We start from the raw sequence: 25,325 nt of genomic DNA, 5'->3' as shown, positions 1-25,325 counted from the left end.
AGCCATTTGTCCCAGTTTGTAACCTAAGTAACATATAGCAAATGCCATTGAGTTTTATGTTGATGGGTGTAATAAAAATATCATTTGGGAATGGAATATGGAACTGAGTAGTATGTTATTTTTAATGTTGGAAATTAATTGTTGAAATGTATTTGAAGATTAGTAAAAAGTTTGGTTATTTGTACATAGAATATTAAGTTGTATATAAATAATTAGTCTATTCATCAATTATCAGGGATATATTCTAAAGTTTACTTTATGTAACTGGAGTAAATTATTTTTATACTAATAAAAATTTATACTAGTAAAAATAACTTTCTTGGCTTTTGTATGAACTCATACTATGTTAACATGATTAGTCTGAAGTTATAACTTATCACTCTGATAAAGTCTGACTAATTTGTTTTAGAAACATAACTGCATACGTGTAACTGAAGTAAATAAAAGAATTCTGAGATGAGGAGTGTGATCAGGGCCGTACGGACATATTGCTTTGTGACCAACTTTACTTGTTCACTCCTGCTCACTTTCAAGTTACTACTCTGAAGGACATCGTTTTTGAAACTGAAAATGGCTTATCAAATGTTTTGAGTAGCTTTATTAAAACATGTTCATGTTGTTCCTTTCAGGCATATGGCATGTCAGCATTACCTTTAAACCTGATAAAAGGCACTAGAAATGCTGCTTATGAACGCCTGGAAAACACTGAAGACATTGAGGAGGTGGAGCAGCACATTCAAGCCATTCGATCAAAAGTGAGTTCCTGGCTTGTCATTGGAAGCACAGAGTTACCTTGTCTTTGCGATCCTTCATGAGGAGTTTGCCGTTGACAAGCTCAGAATTCTGTTTGAATTCTGTGCAACAAATACTTCAAGGATTATGTCCCTTTGCTATCTTTTTATTTTCGATGTAATATATAGGATACTGGCAATTTGAGAATTTCTGTTGGTGTTTTAACAAATTTCTGTTGGTGTTTTAACAACTAAAAAGAGCCTGCTGCTTGCTTATGATCCAGACTTCTGTTCTCAGTCACCCCGATTTTATGTGTAATGTGTTGCTTTGCCTCTCTAAGGTTCAAATTTGGGGTATTTGTTGAGCAGTTTAAGGTTACTTTTAATTTTGTGTGATGTAAATGTATTTCTAAGAACACGATAACAATTTTTCCTCTGTTCTTTTCAAATACCACATACACACTTTTTTTTTTCAACAAGAAGGGCATACTTAAGTACTCACCTTAAAGGTACAGCACATCAGGTTAGCATATTGTGTTAGCCAAGCAACTCTTTTGTTTTGTTTTCATCTGTTTATCTGGGCGGGCTGGGGGTGATGGGCACGTGCCATCGCACATGTGTAGAAGTCAAATGACAGCTGGGGAGTCAGTTATCTTCTTTGACCATGTGAGTTTTGGGGACTGAAGTCAGGTCGTCAGGCTTGGCAGCAAGCATCCTTCCTCACTGAACCGTCTGGCAGGTCCTGGAGCAGTTGCTGATTCACGGATGTGAGTCTGCATCTCTAACCTGGGTGGGTCACAACACAGAGAAATGAGCATGCTGATACCTAGCTGGCTTTCTTTTTTCCTTGTTTATCAAGTCTGAGGACCCCAGCCCATGGGGTGGTGCTGCCTGTATTTAAGGGTAACCTTTATTTCCTCAGTCCATCCTCTCTAGAGTAGTTCTCAAAGACATCCAAAAGTGTGTCTCATCCAGGCTGTACATGTTTGCCCAAGTCAATAAATTCACAATGAAACTAAACCATCAAAAGTTCATCCTTTTTAAACATGATGCCCCAAAAGATCTACCTCCATCTCATACTATGAAACGCAGCTAGTCTGTTTTTAAGAGTCCCTGACATCTTAACAGTCCTAATGCTGCTACAGTGTCTCAGTCCTGAGGAAGGAGGATACAATCTCTTCACTATGAGACCTTGTAAAATAAGAGTCAGGTCAGTACCAGCATATAATGGCATAGGGCAAACATTCCCATTGCAACAAGAAAGAACAGGAAGATAGCAAGGAAAGTGGGCAGACATCAACCCGAAGTTCCAGGCCTGGCATCTAGGGCTCACGGTGGCATCATCTCTTAGAATGAGCTTGGGTGGCTCTGCTCCTCCTACTCTGTTACTGGTAGCTCATGTCACATGTGGGCTCTTTCGCTTTGCTTCTACTCAGAGTCTACAGCTTTCCCCAGCAGATGTCTCACGTTTCTGGCAGCTCCAGTATCGTGGGGTTTCCATTCCAATTTAAGCTTTCCCTTCACACCTCCATGAACAGTCTGCTCAGGAGCTCTCTGCAGAAATACCAACCCTGCTACATATTGCCAGGTCTCCTTGACTCTCTGAACCTTGCTGCAAGCCTAATAATCTACTCTTGCAACCTATGTGCTTGCAAAACCGTCATTGTGAGTGCAATGCTACCTTCTGATGCCAGCTCAAGATATAGCCTGGTCCCCTGAACCACATATGCAGTGGCCTCTGTGTATCTATGGCAACCTAGGAAAGCACTTCCTTTGATGTCCATTTCCCGGCAGAGTGCCCTGAAGGAACTATTTTTTCAGGCATCATCTTTCAGACAGATTTGAAGTATTACTTCTTGGGATTCTCAATGGGCAGAGAGTTGCCTTCCAGCCCCTATCCCACCAGCCAGTGCGAGCCTGTGATTGCTCTACAGTGGTGCTCTTCACAAACACTTCCGGACGTTTGTCTGTGTCTGTCTTGGTCAACTTTGAGCTCCTCATGCTCCCTTCCTCCTCAGACTCTTCATTTTTCATATCTTTATGCTCCGTGTGCTCAGCATAAATCTGAGAAGACTGAGCAGTAGTCCTGTCACAGCCTGAAGGATATGCTGTCTTCAGACTGTCTTCACGACACCATGCAGTCCTTTACTTTGGAACTTAAGCTTCCTGAAGTTTTAAGCACCTGGGCAGATTACTGCCAGATTCTTTGCCAAAATGGAACCCGAATGGGCTCTTGCTGGGTTCCTGTTGGAGGCACTGTTGCCCTCTGGAAACTCTTGAGCCCGGCTTTCACTGTCCAACCTTCTGGCCTTCAGAACTCCAACTGGAATGGCTCATTAAGATAAGCTATGAAGGAGGTTGGTTGGTTTCAGGAGGGCCGGCACAACCATGGAGAGATGTTTATAGCTGCGGGAGGCTCCTCTGAAAGGTGGTCCAGGCACCGTCTTCAGTAGTTCTTTCAAATCGAGGCTGCAGTAGCATGTGCTGGTGAGCGAATGTTTTGTACTGTAATAGGAACATATTATGAACATAATAAGAACAGTATGGCTACCCCCCTGTTCTTAGTGTCTTTGCATGTTTAAAGTAGAACTCCCAGCAAATATGTGTCCTTCTAATAAAAGCAGGTGTGTTCTGCATCCTTTCTGGGTTTGTTTTTATGGAATGCTTTTATGAATCATTATGCTCACATATCTTTAGCACGTAGTAGGAATCCTGCAGAAGCACACATCAGGCAGCTCCTTTTCAGCACAGGCCTTGGTCGGGCTGTGCCCGTTACATGGTTGTGTACATTGTTTGAGTTGTGCATTTGCCTGTGTGGAGTGTCCAGCCTTAGAAAAGCTGCTTGATTATTTTGTTAAGACTTTAATGATTTGAAAGGAAAAGCCCTTGATTTTGTTCTATTATTTGTAGAGCAAAGATGGTCGGCCTTTGCCTGCGAGGGATAGACGTACCTTAAAGCAGTGTGAAGAAAGATTACGGACGCTTAGGAAAAGAGACCGGCACTTAGAATTCATTGAAAACAGCTGGTGGACGAAATTTTGTGGTGCCCTGCGCCCCCTGAAGGTAAATGGAAATTTAAAAAACTTATTATCCTGTCAGTATTTTGCAGGCTTATGTAGTACCTCTTAGAGAGGTTGAGTCCTCCCTTGGCAGTATTCCACCACAGAAACTTAAGAGCATGGACTCTGGAGTTGAAATAATCAAGTTTGAGTCACTGCTGTGTGATTTGGTGGTTTGAATAAGGCATGTAACCATCAGAGATCCACTCACTCCTTGTAACGTATCATTAGGAAATTCAAATGAAAGTAAAGAGAAGTAGTATAATAAGCTCGGAGCGTATTTTGTGGGTCAGTACTGTACTGCACATGGGAGAGTGGGGACACATACTAGGACTCAGGAACCCTGCCTTAAGGTGACAGCTTGCCTGTTAGATGAGCGTCGAGAAGTGTGTAAAACGCTGCTAATGAACTGGAAACCATGACTTTCTCCCTTTCGGAATTCATCATTTGCCAGAGATCTGTTTTTAAATCTACTTTGTCTCCTGTTCCCTGCAGCTCCAACCAGGTGTAGTGGTCTTTCACAGTTTAGTTTAAGCTTTCAAGAGAAGTGAAACACAAAAATCCTGCTTCACCACAGCACAGTGTTTGTTATGTGATTTTTAAGATTTATTTTTATTTATGTTATCTCTTTTCGTGTGAGCATATGCCATGGGTGTACAAGCACCCCTGGAAACCAGAGGAGGCCTTTATGTCTCTGGGCAGGTATGGGTGCTGGGAGTTGTCCTCTGAAAGTCCAGAGGCCATCCGTCTCTCCAGCCCCAGAGCCGTGTTTCTGTATTCCGCCATGTTGCTTCATCTTCTGTCCTTTACTCTGTTGAGTAGTCATCTGATGTATCCATATTACAGTTGGCTTATCTTGCTTATTTCCTTTTTTGAGACTAAATCTTTGTGCAAGCATGGGCTTTCATTGATTTTTCGTGGATAGATACCTTGCAGCAGAGATTTTCTGTCTGAAGTTTAATGTCTAACTTTGTGAGAAACTGCCCAAGTTCTTTTTGTCCCCCCCTCAATGGTTAGACTGTTGTTGTTTTGTTTTTTTTTTCATTTAATAGTGAGATCTTAGTTGTTCCATATCCCTGTTCCTCTTATGTAGTATTTTTGAGGGTTGCTCTACTAAGGAATATAACAGTTCATGATTTTTTCCATTTATAACTAGGTAATATTATTTTATGTAGTTGTTTATAGATCTATATAATATGTATATAAATCTTTTGACCATTTTCTAAATCAGGGTTTTCTTCTTAAAAATTTGTTTTAATTAATATATTAAACTTTCTTGTGGTGACATCTCAGTACATATTGCAATATGTAATCATCATACTGGATTTTTCTACTATGATGTTTTATAAATTTATTAAGCATTCTATGTCAAGAATATTATCAAATATATTCACTACTAATATCTTTTCCCAATTTTTGGCATTTTTTTTTTTAGTCTTAACACTGTTGTGCAAATACTTCTTGTATTTTGGTGAAATCCAATTTATTTATTTCCTATTTGTTCTATGTTCCCAGAAATCTTTGTCTCTCTCAAGGTAGTTTTCTCCTACATTTTATTGTAAAAATTCTATAATTTAACCCCAAGTTCAGATTTGTGGTCAGGGTAGAGTTAATTTTGTTTATTTTTGTATTGGTACCCATCTGTTCCAGCACCGTTTGCGGAGAGGTTATCCTTCCCTCCTTGAACTTGGGCAGTAAAGTACTTCTGAGCTCTGCCCACTGATCTGTGTGTCCTTGTGCTGAAGCTTCATTCATGGAACTTTATAGTCAGTCCTGAAGCCAGGCAGAAGTTCTTTCAATTTCATCTTCCTTTTTCAGAGTTATTTTGACACTGGTACATCATTCCCATCTCCATCTAGATTTTAGAATAAATTCATAATTCTGTGAAACACCAGTTGAAATGTCTACTAGTATTATTTTGAATTTACAAGATCTAAAAGTAATTTGTGGAGAAGTGATGTTTTAGCATTAAAAAATTTCTAGCTTGTGAACTATTTATGTCTCTCTGTCAATGTTTATTATATTCACTATACTATCTTAAAAATAACTTGAAAAAATGCTTCCACTTCTTTTTTATATTCTGTTGAAAATTGTGTTATTGATTTTCAGTTTTTAATATTTATTACTCATTTGTAAAATTTAAGAACTTACCTTTTATCATACAGCCTGGCTGAACTGTCAGTTCTAGTAACTTTATTGTAGATTCCTTAGAACATTTTTGTTCTTAGTTGTGTTATCTACTAAAAGACAGCTTTACCTGTTCCCTCCTAGTCTGAGGACTGTGATTTGGATAAGTGTCCCCAGGAGATAGTTATTAGAGGCTTATGTCCAACTCTGGCACTTCTGGGAGACTGTGAAACCTTTCAGAACTAGAAGGAGTCTTACCACCAGAAGTGTGCCCTGTGGGGGAGATTAGGACTCAGCACTGTCCACTTCCTGACGGCCGTGAGGTGATCAGCTTGCTTCACTACATGCCTGCGATACACTGCCTTGTCATAGTCCAAAAAGCATGAGGCCAGCTGACCATGAACCAAAACTCTTATTAAAACTGTGAACCAAAATAAACCATTCTTCCTTAGAAATTGATTATGTCAAGGATTTTTTCACAGTGATAGATGATGGGCTGAAAGATTTCCAGCTGCTAGTTTTCACCCTTTTCCAATTTTCCTATCTGAGACCTCTAACACAGTTGACTTGACATTTATTCCTATTTGTTATATAAATGTTCCTGAATAGTGATCTGAATTCTTACCAGTATTTTGCTCTTTAGCTGGAAATAAGGCAGGAATGTCTGAAGGAAACACCTGGGAGATAGACTGATTTTTCAGACAATTTAACATATATGCAAGGAGAGAAACACTTTACTTTTTCTTTAAATGAGATATTAAAATCATTACTTTTTACTTCAGTATTTGTCTGTAGTTGGTATAATTCGGAAATAGAAAACTGCTTTTTGTTTAGTGGTTTTTAAATATTAAGCATCCAGGTCAGCCTTGTTGATGAAGGTCTAGATAGGTTGGTTCGTTCACACATATGTACTGCTCATTATGTGCTGAAATTGACTTTAAAAGTTTCTGATGTTTTACTTATTAGGTTAATTATTTATTTTGGGATAGGTACTCATTATACAGTCCTGGCTGACACTGAACTCACTATGTAGACCAGTCTTTCTTTGAACTCTTAGGAATCCGCCTGCCTCTGCTTCCTTAGTTATGAGATTGTATGCACAAGCCATCATGATCAAATTATGTTCTATCTCAAAATTTGGTACTAACTAGTATTGCCTTTTTGCTCTATTCTATAAATCCATTTGTTTTAATCATAAAATACATATTCAAAAATTCAAAGATAGTTTTCTGTCCCCCCCACACACAAACATTGCTTTTCTCCCATGAAGATGCCCATTGATCTTGTGACTTCGCATATCCATCCTCTCCCCAGGATATGAAAACCTCAACTCAAAGTGTGATGACTCCGAGCTTGGGCTTTACATTTCGTGCTGGGTTCCACTCTTGCTGTGCACCTCCTGAGCTATGTAACTGCTTGTTCTTCATCTTTCTGAGCCTGTTTTTCCTCTTTCGACTGGAACCTACATTTGTTTTTATCTGAGAATTAAATGAAGTAACTGATGCCACAAACCCTTTGTTTCTGATGCTCTTGCTACAGTTATATATACAAGCTTTTCAACTGTTAAAATACAACAGTGTAACTAAAGACAGTTATTCTGTTATTGAGACAAATTATAAATGTGAACACTTAATTCAAATAAGTTAGAAGCTCCTTTAGTCAGAATCTATATATAGTAGTAAAACATTTTTCTAGGCATACAATCTAATGTTCATCAATACTTAGATAAACTCTTTCTGGAAAAAAAAACAAACAAACCAAAGCAAAACAAAAAAGCACACTTAAAGCTCTAACAGAATCACTGGCCTGAGTAATCTAGGTCTGTTTGTTTAAATATAATTTGAAGTTCTTGTTATTTCTGCACATAGTTATAATATTGCCAGTGATATCACATATTTTTAGCCTTTAGTTGCGATTACTTTCTGTACTTTAAAGTTTACCATTTTAAGCCTATATCGAATGACTTTAGCACATTCCTCATTCTGTACGACCATCACCACTGCTCTTCCCCCCGTCTTATTTCCCCAACAAACACCCTGCCCAGTAAAAGTAATTCCATTTCTTCATGACCACTATTCTCATTTTTCTCTTAGAGTTTACCTATTCTAGACACATAAAGCAGAGAGAATAAGAAATGCATACAACTGCCTATAATGTATGAATAATACCAACAAATGTGAATAGGCCTGAAGCACCATTAGAACAATTTTCACATTTTTACCACAAAGCAAGGTCCAGCTATATGCTGTGTAAAAGAAAGACACTTAAAACAGCAGCTCAAGAAGACTAAACAAAAGGGGGTATTTTAAAACAGACAAGCATAAGCCATGGAAAACAGACAGTGATCCTGATGTTTGACAGTGAGACTCAATAAAAAATATTAAATGGAAGAAAACAATACACTTTTTTTCAGTAAGCAGGATGATGTATTGATGACCTCTTCCCTGGGACTGTGAATATCTTACCTTAAGTAGCAAAAAGGACTTTACAGATGTGATTGCGATTATAGACCTCGAAAGGCAGAGATTATCTGGGACTTTGGTGGTAGTCTCAGTGTAACAACTTGAAACTTAAAAGCAGAATGTTTTTGACAAGAGACAGAAAGAAATCATCCAAATAACATGTATCATCAACATGTAAGAATGACTTGCTGTGGTATCATTAGTTAGAGAAATGATATGATAAAGAGATAAAGGCCTTACTGCCCTGGGGAGAGAGTGGGAAGTGTTTCCCTCCCACAGTCTCCAGAAGGGGCCATGGCTCTGTTGAGAGCTTGGTTTTGGCCTTGTGAGATCTTAAGGTATGAGGCAGATGAGAGCCACACCCTGTCTAGATGTACCACCCACAGCTGCTAACAGGGAAAAAAGAATAAACTGGGTATTGGTTTTGCCAACAGAGTTTAGGAAAATTTACTATAGCTGAAATAGAAAATGAACAAATTTTTAATCTGAAAAGTTCCAATTTATAATGAAAATGTAGCAGTTATGAATATTTGTTGTGGAAATCAAACAACTATGTTTTATGAAGCAAAAGTCATTGAAAAATCCAAGAAATAGACTGAAACATGGTACTATGCGGTTAAGAAACATCAACCATGTCCACGTTAAGGTATCATATAAACGGCATTGAAAAGGAATATGGAGAAGGGCTGGAGAGTTGGTTCAAGGTTAAAAGAACTGGCTGTTCTCCCAGAAGCACCTGATTTTTTTCCCCAGCACCCATAGGATGGCTCACAATCGGGACTGGAGAATCCCAGGAAATCTTACATGGCCTTCTGACCCCCGTGGGTACTGCATGAACATGGTGCACAGTCATACATGCAGGCAAAACACCCATCCATAAAAATATATGTAGAGAGAGAGGACCCAAATATAATCAGTATAAATCTTAGAACTTTACATCTGGATAATAGGGAATATGCCTTTTCTCCAAGTACACGTGGAAATCAATTTATCATGTTAATTGGATCATAAAGAAGAGTACCAGTAAATTCTATAAAGTAGATATATTATATACATTACTCTAAATACAATTATAGAAACTAGAAATTTAAACAAAATCAATCAACTAATGCCCCTTTCACTTGAAAATTAACCTTTTAGTCAGCACCTCTTGAGTGAGTGGACAGCAGAAATAAAACCAACTACAGAATTTCTAAAACTTGATGGTGCAGGCTGAGCATCCCCCAATCCAGATGTTGCAGATCTACTATTTAGCACTCTGTGGTACTCAAAACAGTTCAGTTTGTAGGATTTCCATTTTCTATTTTTCAGTTAAGGATGTTCAGTGGTAAACTTTATATAATTATGCCAAAGTCTGGAAAACGTAAAATTTGAAACACTTCCAGCCCCGTGCATTTGATATAGAGTAGAAATGTCTCAACAGGACTGGGCCCTTTCTGGATAATGTGGGAGGAAACACTTCCTGTTCATTCCGATTGTTGAACTAATGCTGTTTCTTGAGGTTGTGGGGCTGATGCTTCATGTCTTTGTCTGTACTAGAAGATAAACTTAAAATGGTGATCAGAGAAATACATAGCCCCAAACACAGTTATCAGTAAAAATGGAAGTGAAAAAGTATTTCACTCCAACACAACATTTCAAGCTACCAAAAAGCTGACAAAAGATAAAAGACCCAAGAAAATAAAGATGAGAGCAAAGGAGAAGAGACAGGTCAATTAGGAGCTCCTGTCTAGAGTATTTGTTTTCTAATGGACAATCCCTGACTGATTCCATGAAATGGAATGAGGACCAGAGGACTGTGACTAGGAGAGCCAATGATGTTCCAGACAGAAAGAAGAACTGCTCAGAGGACAGTCAAGGCATGCTGAGAGGAGCCAGCTTTTTGGGGTCTGCCACTGCATAACTGTAGGACCATTTAGGGACAGAATAGTGGTATTAGCAGTATACACAGTAACAGTAATAAAATACAAATCTGTGAGTCTGAATTGATGGAAGTAAATAAGTCAAATAGAATAAAGCTCATTAAAGGCAAAAAAATGGCTGAGAATAAAATTTTGCCTATTCTCAAGTATGACACCACAAAACTTATTAGTTATAGAAGGAGAAATGGTACTTTACAATGGAGAAGCCTCATTAGTTGTGGGACAAATAGACTTGATTGTGCCTCCTGATATGATATATTCAAAGGACTCAGTAACATTTCTCTGCCATTTCTAAAAAAAAAAAAAGAAAGAAAGAAAGAAAGATACTCATGAGAAATAGACCATTTAACTTGAAGGACATTCTATAAAATAATTGCCCTGGACTCAAAATGTCAAGGTTATGGAGAAAAAAGTAATTAGGACTTGATCCAAACTGAAGGTTACTAAAATGACATGAGCAGCGTGAGATGCTGGGTTGCATTTTAGACTAGAAAAGACTGCTTTTCTCTGAATGACATGAATGCCTCGTTTCAAATTTGGCGAAGGTCATATCAATATTAATTTCCGGATTTTTATGGTTGAATTGTGATTATATTAAAAACATTACTGCTTTTTAGACACAGGTACTACAAAGCACTTTATCTATCACTAATCCTCAAACTGTTCCATATGTATATACAGCAAAAATAATAAAGCAAGGTAAGCTGCGACCCTTGGAGAATCAGGTTGAAGGATATATTAGGATTCTTTGTACTGTCTTTGAGCAGGGCTGAGATGAAAAATAAGAAAATGTGTATGTCTCTTGCTGGATACTTCTTCCTCCCCAGGGTTACCTTTATCTTTACCAACCCTCTTTCTTCCAGCTATACAAAAGTCTCTTTTTTAGAGTGATAGTGTACTAAATAAATTGCTTCTCGTAGATAACAAGGAAAAATAGATACCTTCAAGAGCTGAGGGATGCTGCATTGACATATCACCATGAAAATCTTTGCAACTTTGAAATAATACACGTGGTGGAGCTGAAAGCTTTTTATCTTTCAGCATTTAAAATAATATTAGTGGGGCCACTCGGAACACGTAAAGAACATCATTCTGTACACATAATCATTGTTCCCATTGATATGTCCTGTCCTGACTGGACAGTAGAAACCATGCGATTTGATCACTTTGATCTGTGAGGAAAGTCTTGATGACTGATAAATATAGTAAATATAATATCAATTAGAGGACTGGGACCATTGGCCATCCAGAATGCCTACTGCCCAGTGGTTGCTAGAGAGAACAAAGTTTAGTTACCATTCTTTTCAAACTCTTTGAATGAATTGACTTGGCATTATGTGGGTTAATAAGCACTTTTAAACACACCTAGTGTTAAGAGAATGATAAAGAGCTTATATTTGAAGAAACGGTAACATACTCATTCAGTTGTCCTGCACTACACAGTCTTATTTATAGTAGAGTTCTTGTCTCCACACACGTTTGATACCCGAGGTCTAGTCACTTGCTTCGGAAGAGCCAACGTGCGTGCATTAGGGCAGTCAGCAGTGCCACATCTTTCTACCAACGTGATGCCTGTGTGCACCATACCTTTTCCCAAAATTGTGACCATGTGCGTGCAGTGCCTGCAGAGGCCAGAAGAGGGCGTTTCATCCCCTGGGGCTGAGTTACAGGCTCTTTTGTAAGCCAATTAGGGTACTTGGAATTGAACCTGGGTCTTCTGGAAGAACAGCCAGTGCTCTTAAAGACTGAGCTGTCTTTCATTCATAGTGTGTGTGAACCACCTGCACAGGCACACTAGCAGACTTTATTTCATAAGGAAGACTGAGAGGAAACTACCGATGATTGTTAGCACTGAGGAGAGAAACTGGAGACTCAGGCAGATGTGGAACTTCTATATGTTTTTGTTTTTAGCCAAACTTTTCTTAAATTTACATGTTCCTTTTTAAAATGGTATCTTCTTCCTCTGCTCCTCAACACTGTACTTGTACTATATTGAGGTCTGAACTTCAGTTTCTCATATTTTCCATTTCTGTTACCTCCCTTTTTAGAAAAAAAAATGCCAGTTTAATCTCTCTCTCTCTCTCTCTCTCTCTCTCTCTCTCTCTCTCTCTCTCTCTCTCTCACACACACACACACACACACACACACACACACACCACCACCACCAACAACAACAACAACAACTACTACTACTACTACTACTACTACAACTTTAATGCTTTTTCTAACACAGATCATTATGTTCCATCTAAACTGTTTTTTTTTTTCCTTTCTGGTTTTGTGTGCATGTTCAGTGTATTTGTCTAAGCTTAAGCAAGTATTAAAAATAGTCTGCAATGCTTGAGCAAAAGTCATTTCTTAGAGTTCTGGAAGCTGGTGGATCCAGTCCCCCTGAGTTGTCTCTTCCTGGATGAACATGACTGCCTTTTTCCTTTGTCCTTCCCCAGTACAAAGAGCAAATCTTTGGTCTCTCACTCTTACATGGAAACAGTTCCATCGTGAGAACTCCATCCATATAACCCCATCTATGCTCATACCTCCTAAAGGCTTCACCTCCCAAAGTGTGGAGTTTGGAGTAAGGGCTTCAACATACAAATCCATAAAGTGCACATGCATTTATAACGTAACAGCAGTATGAATCTAAATAGCCCAAATCCTTAGGTCAAGTATACTATAAAGTTCAGAAGTTTCATTTTTTACAAAATAGGCACATATACACATACCTCTTATGAGCCCTTTACCTGTTTGAGATCCCCGTTGATTTATTTTCTTCAAGTCAGTTTTATAGTGGGAATCATATATATCATATATATATAATTCTATATATGTAGTTTTAATTTAAGTATATGTATGTTTTTCCTGCACCATTAGCATGTTTGGTCCATGAAGGCCATAAGAGAGCATTAAATCCCCTGGAACTGGAGATGTAGATGGTTATAAGCCACCATATGGGTGCTGGACTCAAACCCTGGTCTTCTAGAAGAACATCCGGTGCTCTTAACTGCTGAGCCATCTCTCTAGTCCCGGAACATGTAAATTTTAAGCAGTTATATGTTTCTTTTGGTTTTGGGCGTTGAACAAGGGTCTTGTGCATGGTTGTCACATTCCTTACCACTGAACTGAGTTATGTGTTTCTTTTGGTTTTGAGTGTAGAACAAGGGTCTTATGTGTGGCTATCACATTCCTTACCACTGAACTGAGTTATGTGTTTCTTTTGGATTTGGGTGTTGACAGGGGTCTTGTGCATGGCTGTCACATTCCTTACCACTGAACTGAGCTACGTCCTCGCTTCACTTGGCTTTGTCTAGTTTGTCTTTAGTCTTCAATCCACGGAACCTGAAGGGAACAACTTCCCATGAGTCTCTCTCTCCTTTCTCAGGAGCTCCCTTTGGGGTGTGCCCCCCCACACACTCACTTATTTTTAATGGGGGGCGTATGGGAATTTGACTCATTCTACTCAAAGTTTCTTGAGTGTATGGATTAATAGTTTTCATGTTTAGGAACGTTTTTGGCTAGTATTTCTTCAACTATTTTCCCTCTTTTCTTTAAATCCCGTTGTTTTGATCAGTCCACTTAATAGTTTCCATGTCTTTAAAACTGTTCACCCCTCCTCACTGTTTCTTCTTTTTTTGTGTGCCTCAGTTTTCTCACCTCAGTTGATGTACTTTCTCTTTAACTCCTCTGCTGCTCACGACTGCCAGTGCGTCCTCCTAATGAACTTTTTATTTCAGTTTTTCTATTTTTCACCTTTAAAATTTAGTTCACTTTTTAATAGCACTTGTACCTTCGTTGATATTATTTGCTGAAACATTTTAAGGTATTGATTTTAATTTTTTAAATTTTTAATCAAATCTAAAGTCTTTGTCTACTAATTTCAAAGTCTGGGTTTCCCAAAATGCTTATTAATTCTTTTATCTTCTTTGTATTTACCATATTTCTTGGCTTGGTTTTATTCATGATTCTATTTATTTATTTATTTATTTATTTATTTATTTATTTATTTATTTGTCAGATTCTTGGGTGTTTGAATTATCTTTGTTGGCATTTGTTTTAGTAATTCTTATGAATTAATTCCACAAGGTCTTTATTCTTTACTGTGTGTTCACTCTGGCACCTACCAGTTTGTGTGTTGATTAATAGAGAGATTTTCTCAGATTCCTGCCACCCGTAAGTCACAGGCTGTGCCTGAGCATCTCTGTGGGCGGTGTAGGGCAGCACACGCAGCTATTTCTCAGCCCAGCTTCAGCTTTGACTCCCTTCCTGTGCAGTCTCAGGCTGGGGTTTGGGTCTTGGATGGTTCCTGGGCATGTGTGTAGCCTTGAGCAGACACAGTTCCTTCCAGACTGCTAGGAAAATAGGAGAACTTGAGAACTTCAGACTCCCAGTGGACGTCTCATTGCCCAGACCTTTTTTTTAAAGCTTTTTGGTTGGTGTATTTTTGTCCACTGTCCACTGGCCCTCGAGGCCATGCAGTTCATAGATTTCGTGTCACTGTTTGCAATCATCACTCCTCCGCAAAGGCTTTTAGCACCGTGTGAACACCAATCCAGGTCAAGTACAGGCCACTTTATAAGTAGTTTTCTTGAGAGCCACAGGCAGGTTAAGTGATGACATTTTTTTCTGGGAATGATGCTTTAAAACAGCTTCATCCCACTTCTGTGTGCTGTGTTACCTCCAGATTGCTGCCTGTGTGCTGTGTTACCTCCAGATTGCTGCCTGTGTGCTGTGTTACCTCCAGATTGCTGCCTGTGTGCTGTGTTAGCTCTAGACTGCTGCTCTGTGTGCTGTGACCTCCAGACCGCTGCCTGTGTGCCATGACCTCCAGACTGCTGGCCTGTGTGCTGTGACCTCCAGACTGCTGGCCTGTGTGCTGTGTGACCTCCAGACTGCTGGCCTGTGTGCTGTGACCTCCAGACTGCTGGCCTGTGTGCTGTGACCTCCAGACTGCTGGCCTGTGTGCTGTGACCTCCAGACTGCTGGCCTGTGTGCTGTGACCTCCAGACCGCTGCCCTGTGTGCTGTGTGACCTCCAGACTGCTGCCTGTGTGCTGTGTGACCTCCAGACTGCTGGCCTGTGTGCTGTGACCTCCAGACTGCTGGCCTGTGTGCTGTGACCTCCAGACTGCTGGCCTGTGTGCTGTGACCTCCAGACCGCTGCCCTGTGTGCTGTGTGACCTCCAGACTGCTGCCTGTGTGCTGTGACCTCCAGACTGCTGGTCTATGTGCTGTGTGACCTCCAGACTGCTGGCCTGTGTGCTGTGTGACCTCCAGACCGCTGCCTGTGTGCTGTGACCTCCAGACTGCTGGCCTGTGTGCTGTGACCTCCAGACTGCTGGCCTGTGTGCTGTGACCTCCAGACTGCTGGCCCCTCTGGCTGTTTTCAGGATGACCATAGCATTAGAGTGGGAGGTTTCGCGCCGTGACAAGGGCAAGTTTGCTCTGCCCTGCCCAGGTTCAGCCACATTATCATGAATTCACAGCCACAGATTGCTCTCTACTTTCGGTTAATGTCCGCAGTGTGGAAAAGGTTGATTCCGACCCTTTGTGCTAACTCCTTTTCTGCTTTTATGGAGAATAAATGCTTCATAGGTTCTTGGTCCATGACTTTTACTGGCACCACCTCTACAGCTTCTTTTCTTTTTCTTTTTCTTTCTTTTTTTTTTTTTTTTTTTTTGAATTTTCAAGACAGGGTTTCTCTGTGTAGCTTGCACCTTTCCTGGATCTCGCTCTGTAGACCAGGCTGGCCTCGAACTCACAACGATCTGCCTGCCTCTGCTTTCCAAGTGCTGGGATTAAAGGCGTGCGCCACCACCGCCCGGCTAACAGCTTCATTTTCCTTTAGAAATTGGCATCTTGGCTAAAGCATAATCTATGGCTTCTAGGTCAACTCGATATTCTCATCACTGGTGAGATATTTAATTGCTAATTTAACTTTTTGTATACATGCAGGTTAGAGGATCATAAAGAATTTAGATTCTTTGTTTACTCTGTGATCTCAAATAGCTAATTAAATAGTCTAACTCATATTTAGACTGGTAAGACAGCTAAGAATTTTTGTATTTAACATTTTTGCCAAAATGTAACAAAAGAGAATCTTTGTATCTTCAAGGTCTGCAATTTCTGTGTCATGTTCCAGTACCTCTAATTGGAAGCTGGCAGCTATAAAAGCCATTTCTTGTTAACAGTTAGGAAGAGTTGATGCTCTGGCCCTCCCCCTTACATAGGCAGCAAGTACTGGTGTCTGAATCAAGTACTAAGGAAGATCTAACTTTTTTATGCCCTTTATAGTCAACAGTTGGTAGCACAAAGGAACTATTTCAGGGTTCCTTGTCAATAAAACCCTTTTTCAATAATGAGTTCCCAATGAAGTCCTGTCATCTAAGAGAGGTCCATGTAGTGTTACTGTCCTTCCTACTCATTAAGACCCAAGGACAATGTTCGAACTGGAGAATTCACAAAAGGCAAGCCTGAACCTCTTTCTCAACTTACTCTCTCATAAGCTCGTCTTGATATGGTGGATAGAATAATATGAACCTCTTTCTCATAAGCTCATCTTGATATGGCAGATAGAATAATATGTTAGTGTTTACTTCTTTGATCCCCTCAGCATTCCGAAACACACTTCAATGTTGTGTGAAAGAAATGAAACTTCACCTTTATCTCTTCCTATCAGTTCCAAAGAAAAAGCCCAGCAGATCGGGCCTGTACTTAGAAGGGAGCCTTCAAAAAAAAAAGCACTCAAGCTTTTGCTGCTAGAGAATCTCTCTCTTTTCCATTCTGAAACAGTTATTTAGAAACTCACTTCCAATATTTTCTTTCCCTGTTTATGTCCGTTCCTAACACAGAATTCATATTGTAGGGGATGAGAATTAAAATACATACGTGATGTATTTACTAGAGAAACCTAAGACAGCTCTTCCAGGTGGTGCTATTCTTGAAGAATTTCACTTACATAGACCTCTCTGGCTTGTGATCTGTTTAACACTGTGTGTGTGTGTGTGTGTGTACGAATTTCTAAATGGTCTTATTAAATAAAAAACATGAAGCCAAATATAGGAATGAACGCCTTAGATCAGGGAAATAGTGATAGCCATCAGCTAACCTTATCTCACCAGCTCTGCAGTTTCCAAGTGCAACGACTTCCTGTCTACCCAGGCCTTTATTGCCTTGCTGTTCTGCCCTCTCATTGGTTGTCTTAACCCCACTACCTCACTTCCTCTTCCTACACAGCTCTGTCACTTTCTGTCTGTCTGCACAGATCTCCAGATCCCTACGGTTGGTACTGGGATTAAAGGCGTGTGTCATCATGCTTGGCTCTGTTCCCTAGTATGGCCTTGAACACAGAGAGACCCTGCCTGCTAAGTGATAGGATCAAGGGCATGTGCTACCACTACCTGACTTTTGTGTTTACTTAAAATGGCTTGCTATTTCCTCTGATCTCCAGGCAAACTTTATTTATTAACATACAAATAAAATATCACCGTGTGTGTATAAGTGTGTGTACATGCACGTATATGTGAGTAAAGTTACCTTTCTCTTTAATGTACTTTTCAGTAATAGAACAAAATGTTCTTGATCAAACCAAAGTTTTCTTGTTTACTTGTTAGTCAAGACTTTTTAAATGTTTAGCCTCTTTGCATGCACATTATTGACCAAATAGTCTTATGATGAGAATTTTGGTACAGATGCTGGGATCATGTACTAAATTAAATTGTACCTTGCATTAGATCATTGCTGTGTGGTAGACACTTATGTCAGCTTAATGATTTTATGCTTTCAGTATCAATGTTTAGAACTGTATTGTAATAAATGTATTTTTCATTTTAGATCATTTGGGGAATATTTTTCATCTTAGTTGCATTGCTGTTTGTAATTTCTCTCTTCCTGTCAAAGTAAGTACAATAGACATATTTTCTAAAGCACTTACACAAATTCTTTGATGACATCCATTTTGGTGCTGAATTCCATTAGTGGAGCCTGTTCTACCTGAAGGGTTGTACAGCATTAACCCAAAGAGTCTCTAAAAGGTCTTGTAATAGACAGCATTTCCTTTTACTTACTGACAGTTTCTCTGGGACATTCAAGCAAAGTTGAGTTTGTTTTCTGTGGCCCAACAGAGGTGGCATGCTTACATTGTGATGCTGTTCTTTCTGGCTGGGCTGGAAATGTGATGCTATAATGTAAACTCCTTCTTCACCATGTTTTATTTTAGTTTAGATAAAGCTCTTCATTCAGCTGGAATAGATTCTGGTTTCATCATCTTTGGAACTAACCTGAGTAATCCATTGAACATGCTTTTGCCTTTGTTACAAACAGTAAGTAACATGTCAGTCATTTTTCACTCCAGCAAAACACTGTGTCATTCTGTCCCATTAAAATCATTATTATGGAGACTTAACAAAAGTCAGACATGTGCTGGAGCTCTGCGCTAATTTTTTATTTGCAGATGCTTCCTAAATTGACATTGGTTTGTAGAAAACTGTATCTGTGTATTGGCTGACTTTTGATATGGGGTGCTTAGTATTACCAAAGATGAACCAAACAGTATTTGGTTTTTAATTTTTAATTAAGTACTTTATTTCACATATAAAAATACAACATAATTTTTTTAGAACTTTTCCCTTAGGATATTGTTACTAGTAACATAATGGTAGTTTGGATTTTATGAAAATATTTTACTTTTTATGGTATTCTCATATTAGCCTAATCTGAAAGGAGATTAATATTGTAATTATCTAGTATAAATAATTGTTTCCAGCTATTTTGTTTTAACTTCTAGAGCTTTCCTAGCTTGGCTGTTAAACTTGATTTTCTTTTTTTTCCCCCAGGTGTTCCCTCTTGATTATATTCTTATAACAATTATTATTATGTACTTTATTTTTACTTCGATGGCAGGAATTCGAAATATTGGCATATGGTTCTTTTGGATTAGAGTAAGTATATGATATCTTCTGGCTTTTATATTTATTACTTTGTACATTATTTCCATTGTGGCAATCTGTCCTCTTTGTTAGTTTGTGTGTTATTTGAGAAAAAGTCTTTGTAGCCCAGATTGGCCTCAAGTTGGTGATTTTCCTGCCTTTGCCATCTTTGTGCTAGGATGATAGTATGCGCAGCCACAGCCCACTCTCATATTTAGAATATATTATGTATAGATATAGTATGTACAGCCACAGCCCACTCTCATATTTAGAATATATTATGTATAGATATAGTATGCACAGCCCACTCTCATATTTAGAATATATTATGTATAGATATAGTATGTACAGCCACAGCCCACTCTCATATTTAGAATATATTATGTATAGATATAGTATGCACTGCCACAGCCCACTCTCATATTTAGAATCTGTTATGTATAGATATAGTATGTACTGCCATAGCCCACTCTCATATTTAGAATATATTATGTATAGATATAGTATGTACAGCCACAGCCCACTCTCATATTTAGAATATATTATGTATAGATATAGTATGTACAGCCACAGCCCACTCTCATATTTAGAATATATTATGTATAGATATAGTATGTACAGCCACAGCCCACTCTCATATTTAGAATATATTATGTATAGATATAGTATGCACAGTCACAGCCCACTCTCATATTTAGAATATATTATGTATAGATATAGTATGTACTGCCACAGCCCACTCTCATATTTAGACTATGTTATGATCTTAAAAGTGATAGAAATACTAACATTATGTTTCATGTTAACAGAAAAGTGCTTTCTCTAGAGCAGGAGGTTGTTTTGTGCATACACACACACACACACACACACACACACACACACACATGCACACACTCAGATATTTAGCAATGTTTGGAAACATTTTTTAGTTACGATTACTAGGGACTACTGTGGAAATCTAAGGGACAGGGATCGGTGATGCTGCTAATTAAACATTATCTGCTGAGGTTGAAAAATCTCAATCTAGAAGGCATGTTGTTTGTCTTAGCGTTTGATTGCATGGACATACAAACTAACACAGTGGATACACTGACCTTCAACGCTTTCCTTCCCTGTTAGATGTCAGGGATTGCTACTGTCCGCCCTCTGTCTTCATGACTTCCCCAACCAAATAGACTAAATAGGACTGACTTTTTCCCTTTCATTATTCCTTGAACAACGTAACTATTGACACTACACTTAGGTTAGTTATAAGTAACTTAGGCATGATTTAGAGTATACAGGAGAGTCTGCATAGGCTATATGTAAATTCTACACCCTTTCACATGATGGAGATGGAGTTGAGTATATGCAGATTTTAGTGCCATACCAAAGACAACTGTGAATATTGCTTATTTTTTTATATTCATCCTGAGATAATTATTATGAATTGTAAATTGATGCTGAATCAGATAGACATTACTTCTAGATACAAATAAAAGAAAACCTAGTAAATATGCATATGAACTGAAGAGAAACTTCTTTCTATGGGGGGAAAGGCTTTAGGGTGAGATCCAATAGTGCTGTGGTCCTTTCTGTTTTTTATTTGGAATATTCTCTTATGTGACCACTCCTGAGCACAAGGGATCTGGGAAATGCACATTTCTAAGTGACTGTGTTGTCATCTCATCCAGAACAGAAATCCTGTTCGCCTGTAATATGCTGTTATCTGGTAAAACAGCAGCAGGATGATACTTCAATTACTAGAGTAAAGTGGGGCTCACCTTTAAAATGGAACAAGTCGTATAATTCCTTAAATTACAGTTAACACTTTAATTCCCCTTTAGCACAGATAAAAATATCTTATCTATAATCAGATTATCATAAATTATCGTAAGCTGATTTTTAAAACAGACTATAGTATGAAGTTATCATGACTATTTTATAAAAATTAGTAAGCCAGGCGGTGGTGGCACACACCTTTAATCCCAGCACTTGGGAGGCAGAGCCAGGTGGATCTCTGTGAGTTCGAGGCCAGCCTGGGCTACCAAGTGAGTTCCAGGAAAGGAGCAAAGCTACACAGAGAAACCCTGTCTCAAAAAACAAAAAACAAAATAGAAAGAAAGAAAAATAGAAAAATTAGTACTTATAAGCACGTAACATCTGTTCTTTTTTTTGTCACATCTGTTCTTATATGCTAATATTGTATAACACCAGAACTATAAAACCATAAACACGTTTCTAATACTTATGTTTAAATTCATGCTCTGAACCTGTAGATAGAACATGGGGTAGTTCAAGCTCTTACTTCTATAAACAAGCTGGAAGGAACTGTGGAAGAAACTCAGAAACCCTGCCTGGAAGCCAGTGATGTATAAATAAGCTCGTGATCACTAATGAACCATGTTTATTTTATTATTTTCTGAAATATTTTAATAAGATCCTTGGGACGTAGGTTCTCTGACATTATTGTCAAGTACACATAAGGTTAACACTAAAGTTTTCTAGGAAAAAAATGGTCTTTTTTGTTCTTTTGTTCTTAAGTTATTGGGGTTTACTTCAGAGCAATGGAACTGTATCAGTGTGTCCTCATAATATAATAAATAGCCTGACTTCAAGTTTCAAAATAACCTTGGTGAAACTTGTCGCTTTTTGTTTTTTTATTTTCCCCAGTTATATAAGATCAGAAGAGGACGAACCAGGCCTCAGGCACTCTTATTTCTGTGCATGATACTTCTGCTAATTGTCCTTCATACCAGCTACATGATCTATAGTCTTGCTCCTCAGTACGTTATGTATGGAAGCCAAAATTACTTAATAGAGGTAAGTGCAGTATTTAAAATTCTATTACTTCTATAGTTTAGAAACACTGATGAAAACTAAAAGAAATAAAAATAAACTTAAGAAAACAAATTTAGAGACATTTAAAAGCAAATTCTATTTATTATTTATTAAATTTATTATTGACAAAACTGGTTTTTCAATATCTGTGAACATATTTATGTTTGTTTCATACTTTTTAAAATAACATAATTTCGTTATAAATATACATTAAATGGATCCTGTGACACAAAGCTATTGTGCTTTTCCTCAGCACTTCATTAACTAATACTCCTAATGCTTCTACAAAAATAGTGCTTTTAAGTGATTCTAATAACATGTTTCCAAAAGTTCTGGAGAGTACATCATGTTTGTGCATTGTTACTGTAACTCAATGAGAGAGGTTTCCTGAATATTTTATCTGTGAATAATTGGGCTTCATTTAAACACCATGAGTTCCTTGGTGCTATTTTTCTGTTTTCTTGATATGGTTGACTAATAAAAACCAACAATGTTTTTTAGGTTTAATTGAATGTAGCAAGTTTGGATTTTTGACAATTTAAAATATTTTGCCATATTGGATTCAACATTTGTCTAGTATGTTATTTACTTTACTTTTCTGTTGCTGTGATAAAACACCATGACCAAGGCAATGTATAGAAGGGAGTTTATTTTAGCTTATGGTTCCAAAGGGTTAGTGTATAATGGCAAGGAGTAGGCAGCCGCAGGCATTGGGGCTGGAGCAGGATGCTGAGAGCTCACGGTTTAACTACAAGCACAAAGCAGAGAGAGTAGCTGGAAGCTTTTTTCCTCTCAAATCCCTCCTCCCCCACCCCCCAGTGACGTACTTCCTCAGGCAAGGCCACACCTCTTCAACCTCCCCATAGTGGAGCACCAGCAAAGGACCAAGTGTTCAAATACTCAGGACTGGGGCAAGGGGACTTTCTCATTCAAAACACCAGGTTTAGTTTATTTCCTTTTCCTAAAGGCGTCTTGCAGTGCTTCCCAACAGTGTACATTGTATCCATGTGTTGCCCATTGCTTCAATGGGGTCTTCATTATCCATCTGTCCTCCGGATCTCTTTTCTCTTGTACTGCCTCCATTTTCTTGTTTATTTTTACATGAAATAAATAAATAAATGCACATCAGTTCTTGCATCAATAACATCTCTAGTTTTGTAAAGTATTAAAAGGAAGATACTTCAAAGAGAATATGAGTTGATTAATAATGTAGATGGAGCACTTAAGTCTGATCATGTGGGACATGAGTCTGGGAACGCCAGGCTAGATCACCAGATCCCATACGCCGACTCTGCTATTCGCCTCATCACTTACCTGCTTTACAGATACTGATACTCAGTATGTTCTTGTGGAACTGACGATTATGCCTTTGTATTGAGAAAAGATAGTTTTCCCTATTTCCTTTTTCTTTCCTTCCTTTCCACTTTGCTTCTCACCATCCACTCTTCTCCCCACCCCTCCCTTCTCTGCTTCTTTTTGTGTAGTAGGGAAGGCTGCTTTTTGAATAGGGCTCTTTTTTCACAATCGTTCTGCATTGGACTCCCAACTGCTGCAATTTCAAGTGGAATCCACGGTCCAGGCTTTTGCCTTTTTCTTTTTTGATATCTTGCTACTTCTGAAAAGAGTCCTATTGTTTAATATATAAGACCTAAATTAGTTGCAAAAGCACTTTAATATTGAATTTATCATAACTTCTTGTCTTATAATTTACATTAAAGTAATACTTTAGAATATTAGATGCCATTAGTAGAAAGAATATGAAAGTTTGTAATATGATTAATCCAAATACATTCATGACTACAGTATTTTTATTTTAATCTTATTTTCATCTTTCAGAGCAATATAACTTCTGATGTCCATAAAGGCAATTCAACCCTTCCTGTGCCAAAAAGATGTGATGCAGATGCCCCTGAAGGTAAAGCAGCTGTTGTTAGACTGTCTTAGGATTTTTAATTTGTAAGAACTTCATTAGGCAGCCTACCGGAAGGTGTGGTTAACTCTACGTAGTGGAGACTCGGAGAATGATAGCCAGAGAGACGTTTTTGGACTAGAGATACTGAAGCAGCATTTCAAGGTCAAGCTGTCCCCTGCCAAAGAACAAGGCATGCAGACAATGATTGGGAAGTTACACAGTTGTGTGCTCAAGAGTTTAAAGCATTGTTACTCTAACATTTCATTTTTTGTTTATGGGGATGAGTGTTTGACGACTGAAGGAAACTGCAGAATTAGGAATGAGATCCTAAAAGGTCTGTGGAAGTGACAAAAAGAAAGTTTTAAGTAAGGACATAGAAGTTATTTTGTAATTTATTTTTCTAAAAGTTAAATCTGATAGTTAATATAGAAAAGGGATTTGAGATCAGAGCATGTAAGTAAATTAGGGAAGGAAGAATTCTAGAGTGACCCAAGACAGATGGGAAAACTTGAGTAAACTGTAAAGTGTGAGATGAAAGACATTGGTACAATTAGACAGAGGGTAAGGGGTGTTGAGGTGCCTGGAGGTATCTTAAGGGACATTCAGAGAGCTCATGACATTTGGACACGTGTGCTAAGAACTGAAGAGAGGGGCTGACAGCGGAATGAAGACTGGAACAGAGAGCAGAAAACGAGAACACAGAGAGGAATGAAAAGCAGAAAATTTTAACGATGCTCAGAAAACTAGCTGAGTAAAGAGGAGTATGAAGTAAGGAAGATATTTACCTAAGTCATTTCTGAAATTCACGGTAGAGACTGGAAGAGACGTAGATAAAAACTAGAAAAGGCATGCATGCAGAAAGAAGGGTTTTGTTGCCTAGATTACAAGAGGCTTTAGGAGTTAATGAGATAGAATTAGGAAAAAAGAGGTTGAAGAAAAATGTTAGAAAGGATGAATGATGGTCCTGTGTCACCCAGTTCTGGATATGGCACTAAAGACATTCAAGACAGAACACTTGAAACAGAATGTGACTACCACTTTTCCTAGATTACAGAGCTGGATAAGTAACTACTGTGATCTAAGTGTTAGCAGGAAGTGCCATTAATATCTCATTATCTCAGTTTTCCATGAAGTATAAGTTCAAACTGTCCACCAGGATTTATTGGACCATGAAGTAAACAATGGAAAAACATGGCAATAGTTTCTGATAGTTCATGACAGAGACCAGAAGAATTTGTTTAAAAATAAGCTAATGAAAAAAAAATAAAATAAGCTAATGATGGAGATAAGTATGTATAGGGAAAGAGAAGAAATTATCAGTCTGTGCTTTTCTTGAATCAGTCAACAGAACTGATATGATTGACTTCAAACA

General features: G+C 38.3%; 1 protein-coding gene across 1 annotated transcript in view; it reads left to right on the top strand.

Moving 5' to 3' along the window:
- Lmbrd1 (LMBR1 domain containing 1) overlaps window positions 1-25,325 on the top strand; it is a 91,466-nt gene that overhangs the window by 52,916 nt on the left and 13,225 nt on the right. Inside the window, exons 8-14 of the mRNA XM_052745260.1 lie at window positions 630-755; window positions 3,642-3,794; window positions 18,128-18,192; window positions 18,513-18,615; window positions 19,129-19,233; window positions 21,874-22,023; window positions 23,878-23,956. Coding sequence (XP_052601220.1) covers window positions 630-755; window positions 3,642-3,794; window positions 18,128-18,192; window positions 18,513-18,615; window positions 19,129-19,233; window positions 21,874-22,023; window positions 23,878-23,956 — 781 coding nt within the window. The remainder of the gene's footprint in view (window positions 1-629; window positions 756-3,641; window positions 3,795-18,127; window positions 18,193-18,512; window positions 18,616-19,128; window positions 19,234-21,873; window positions 22,024-23,877; window positions 23,957-25,325) is intronic.

Source organism: Peromyscus californicus, unplaced genomic scaffold (genome assembly GCF_007827085.1).
Source record: "Peromyscus californicus insignis strain IS unplaced genomic scaffold, ASM782708v3 Scaffold_19__1_contigs__length_69161282, whole genome shotgun sequence".
Taxonomy (NCBI): Eukaryota; Metazoa; Chordata; class Mammalia; order Rodentia; family Cricetidae; genus Peromyscus; species Peromyscus californicus.
Note: the sequence above shows the minus strand (reverse complement) of the source record. Positions and strands in the feature narration are given on the sequence as shown.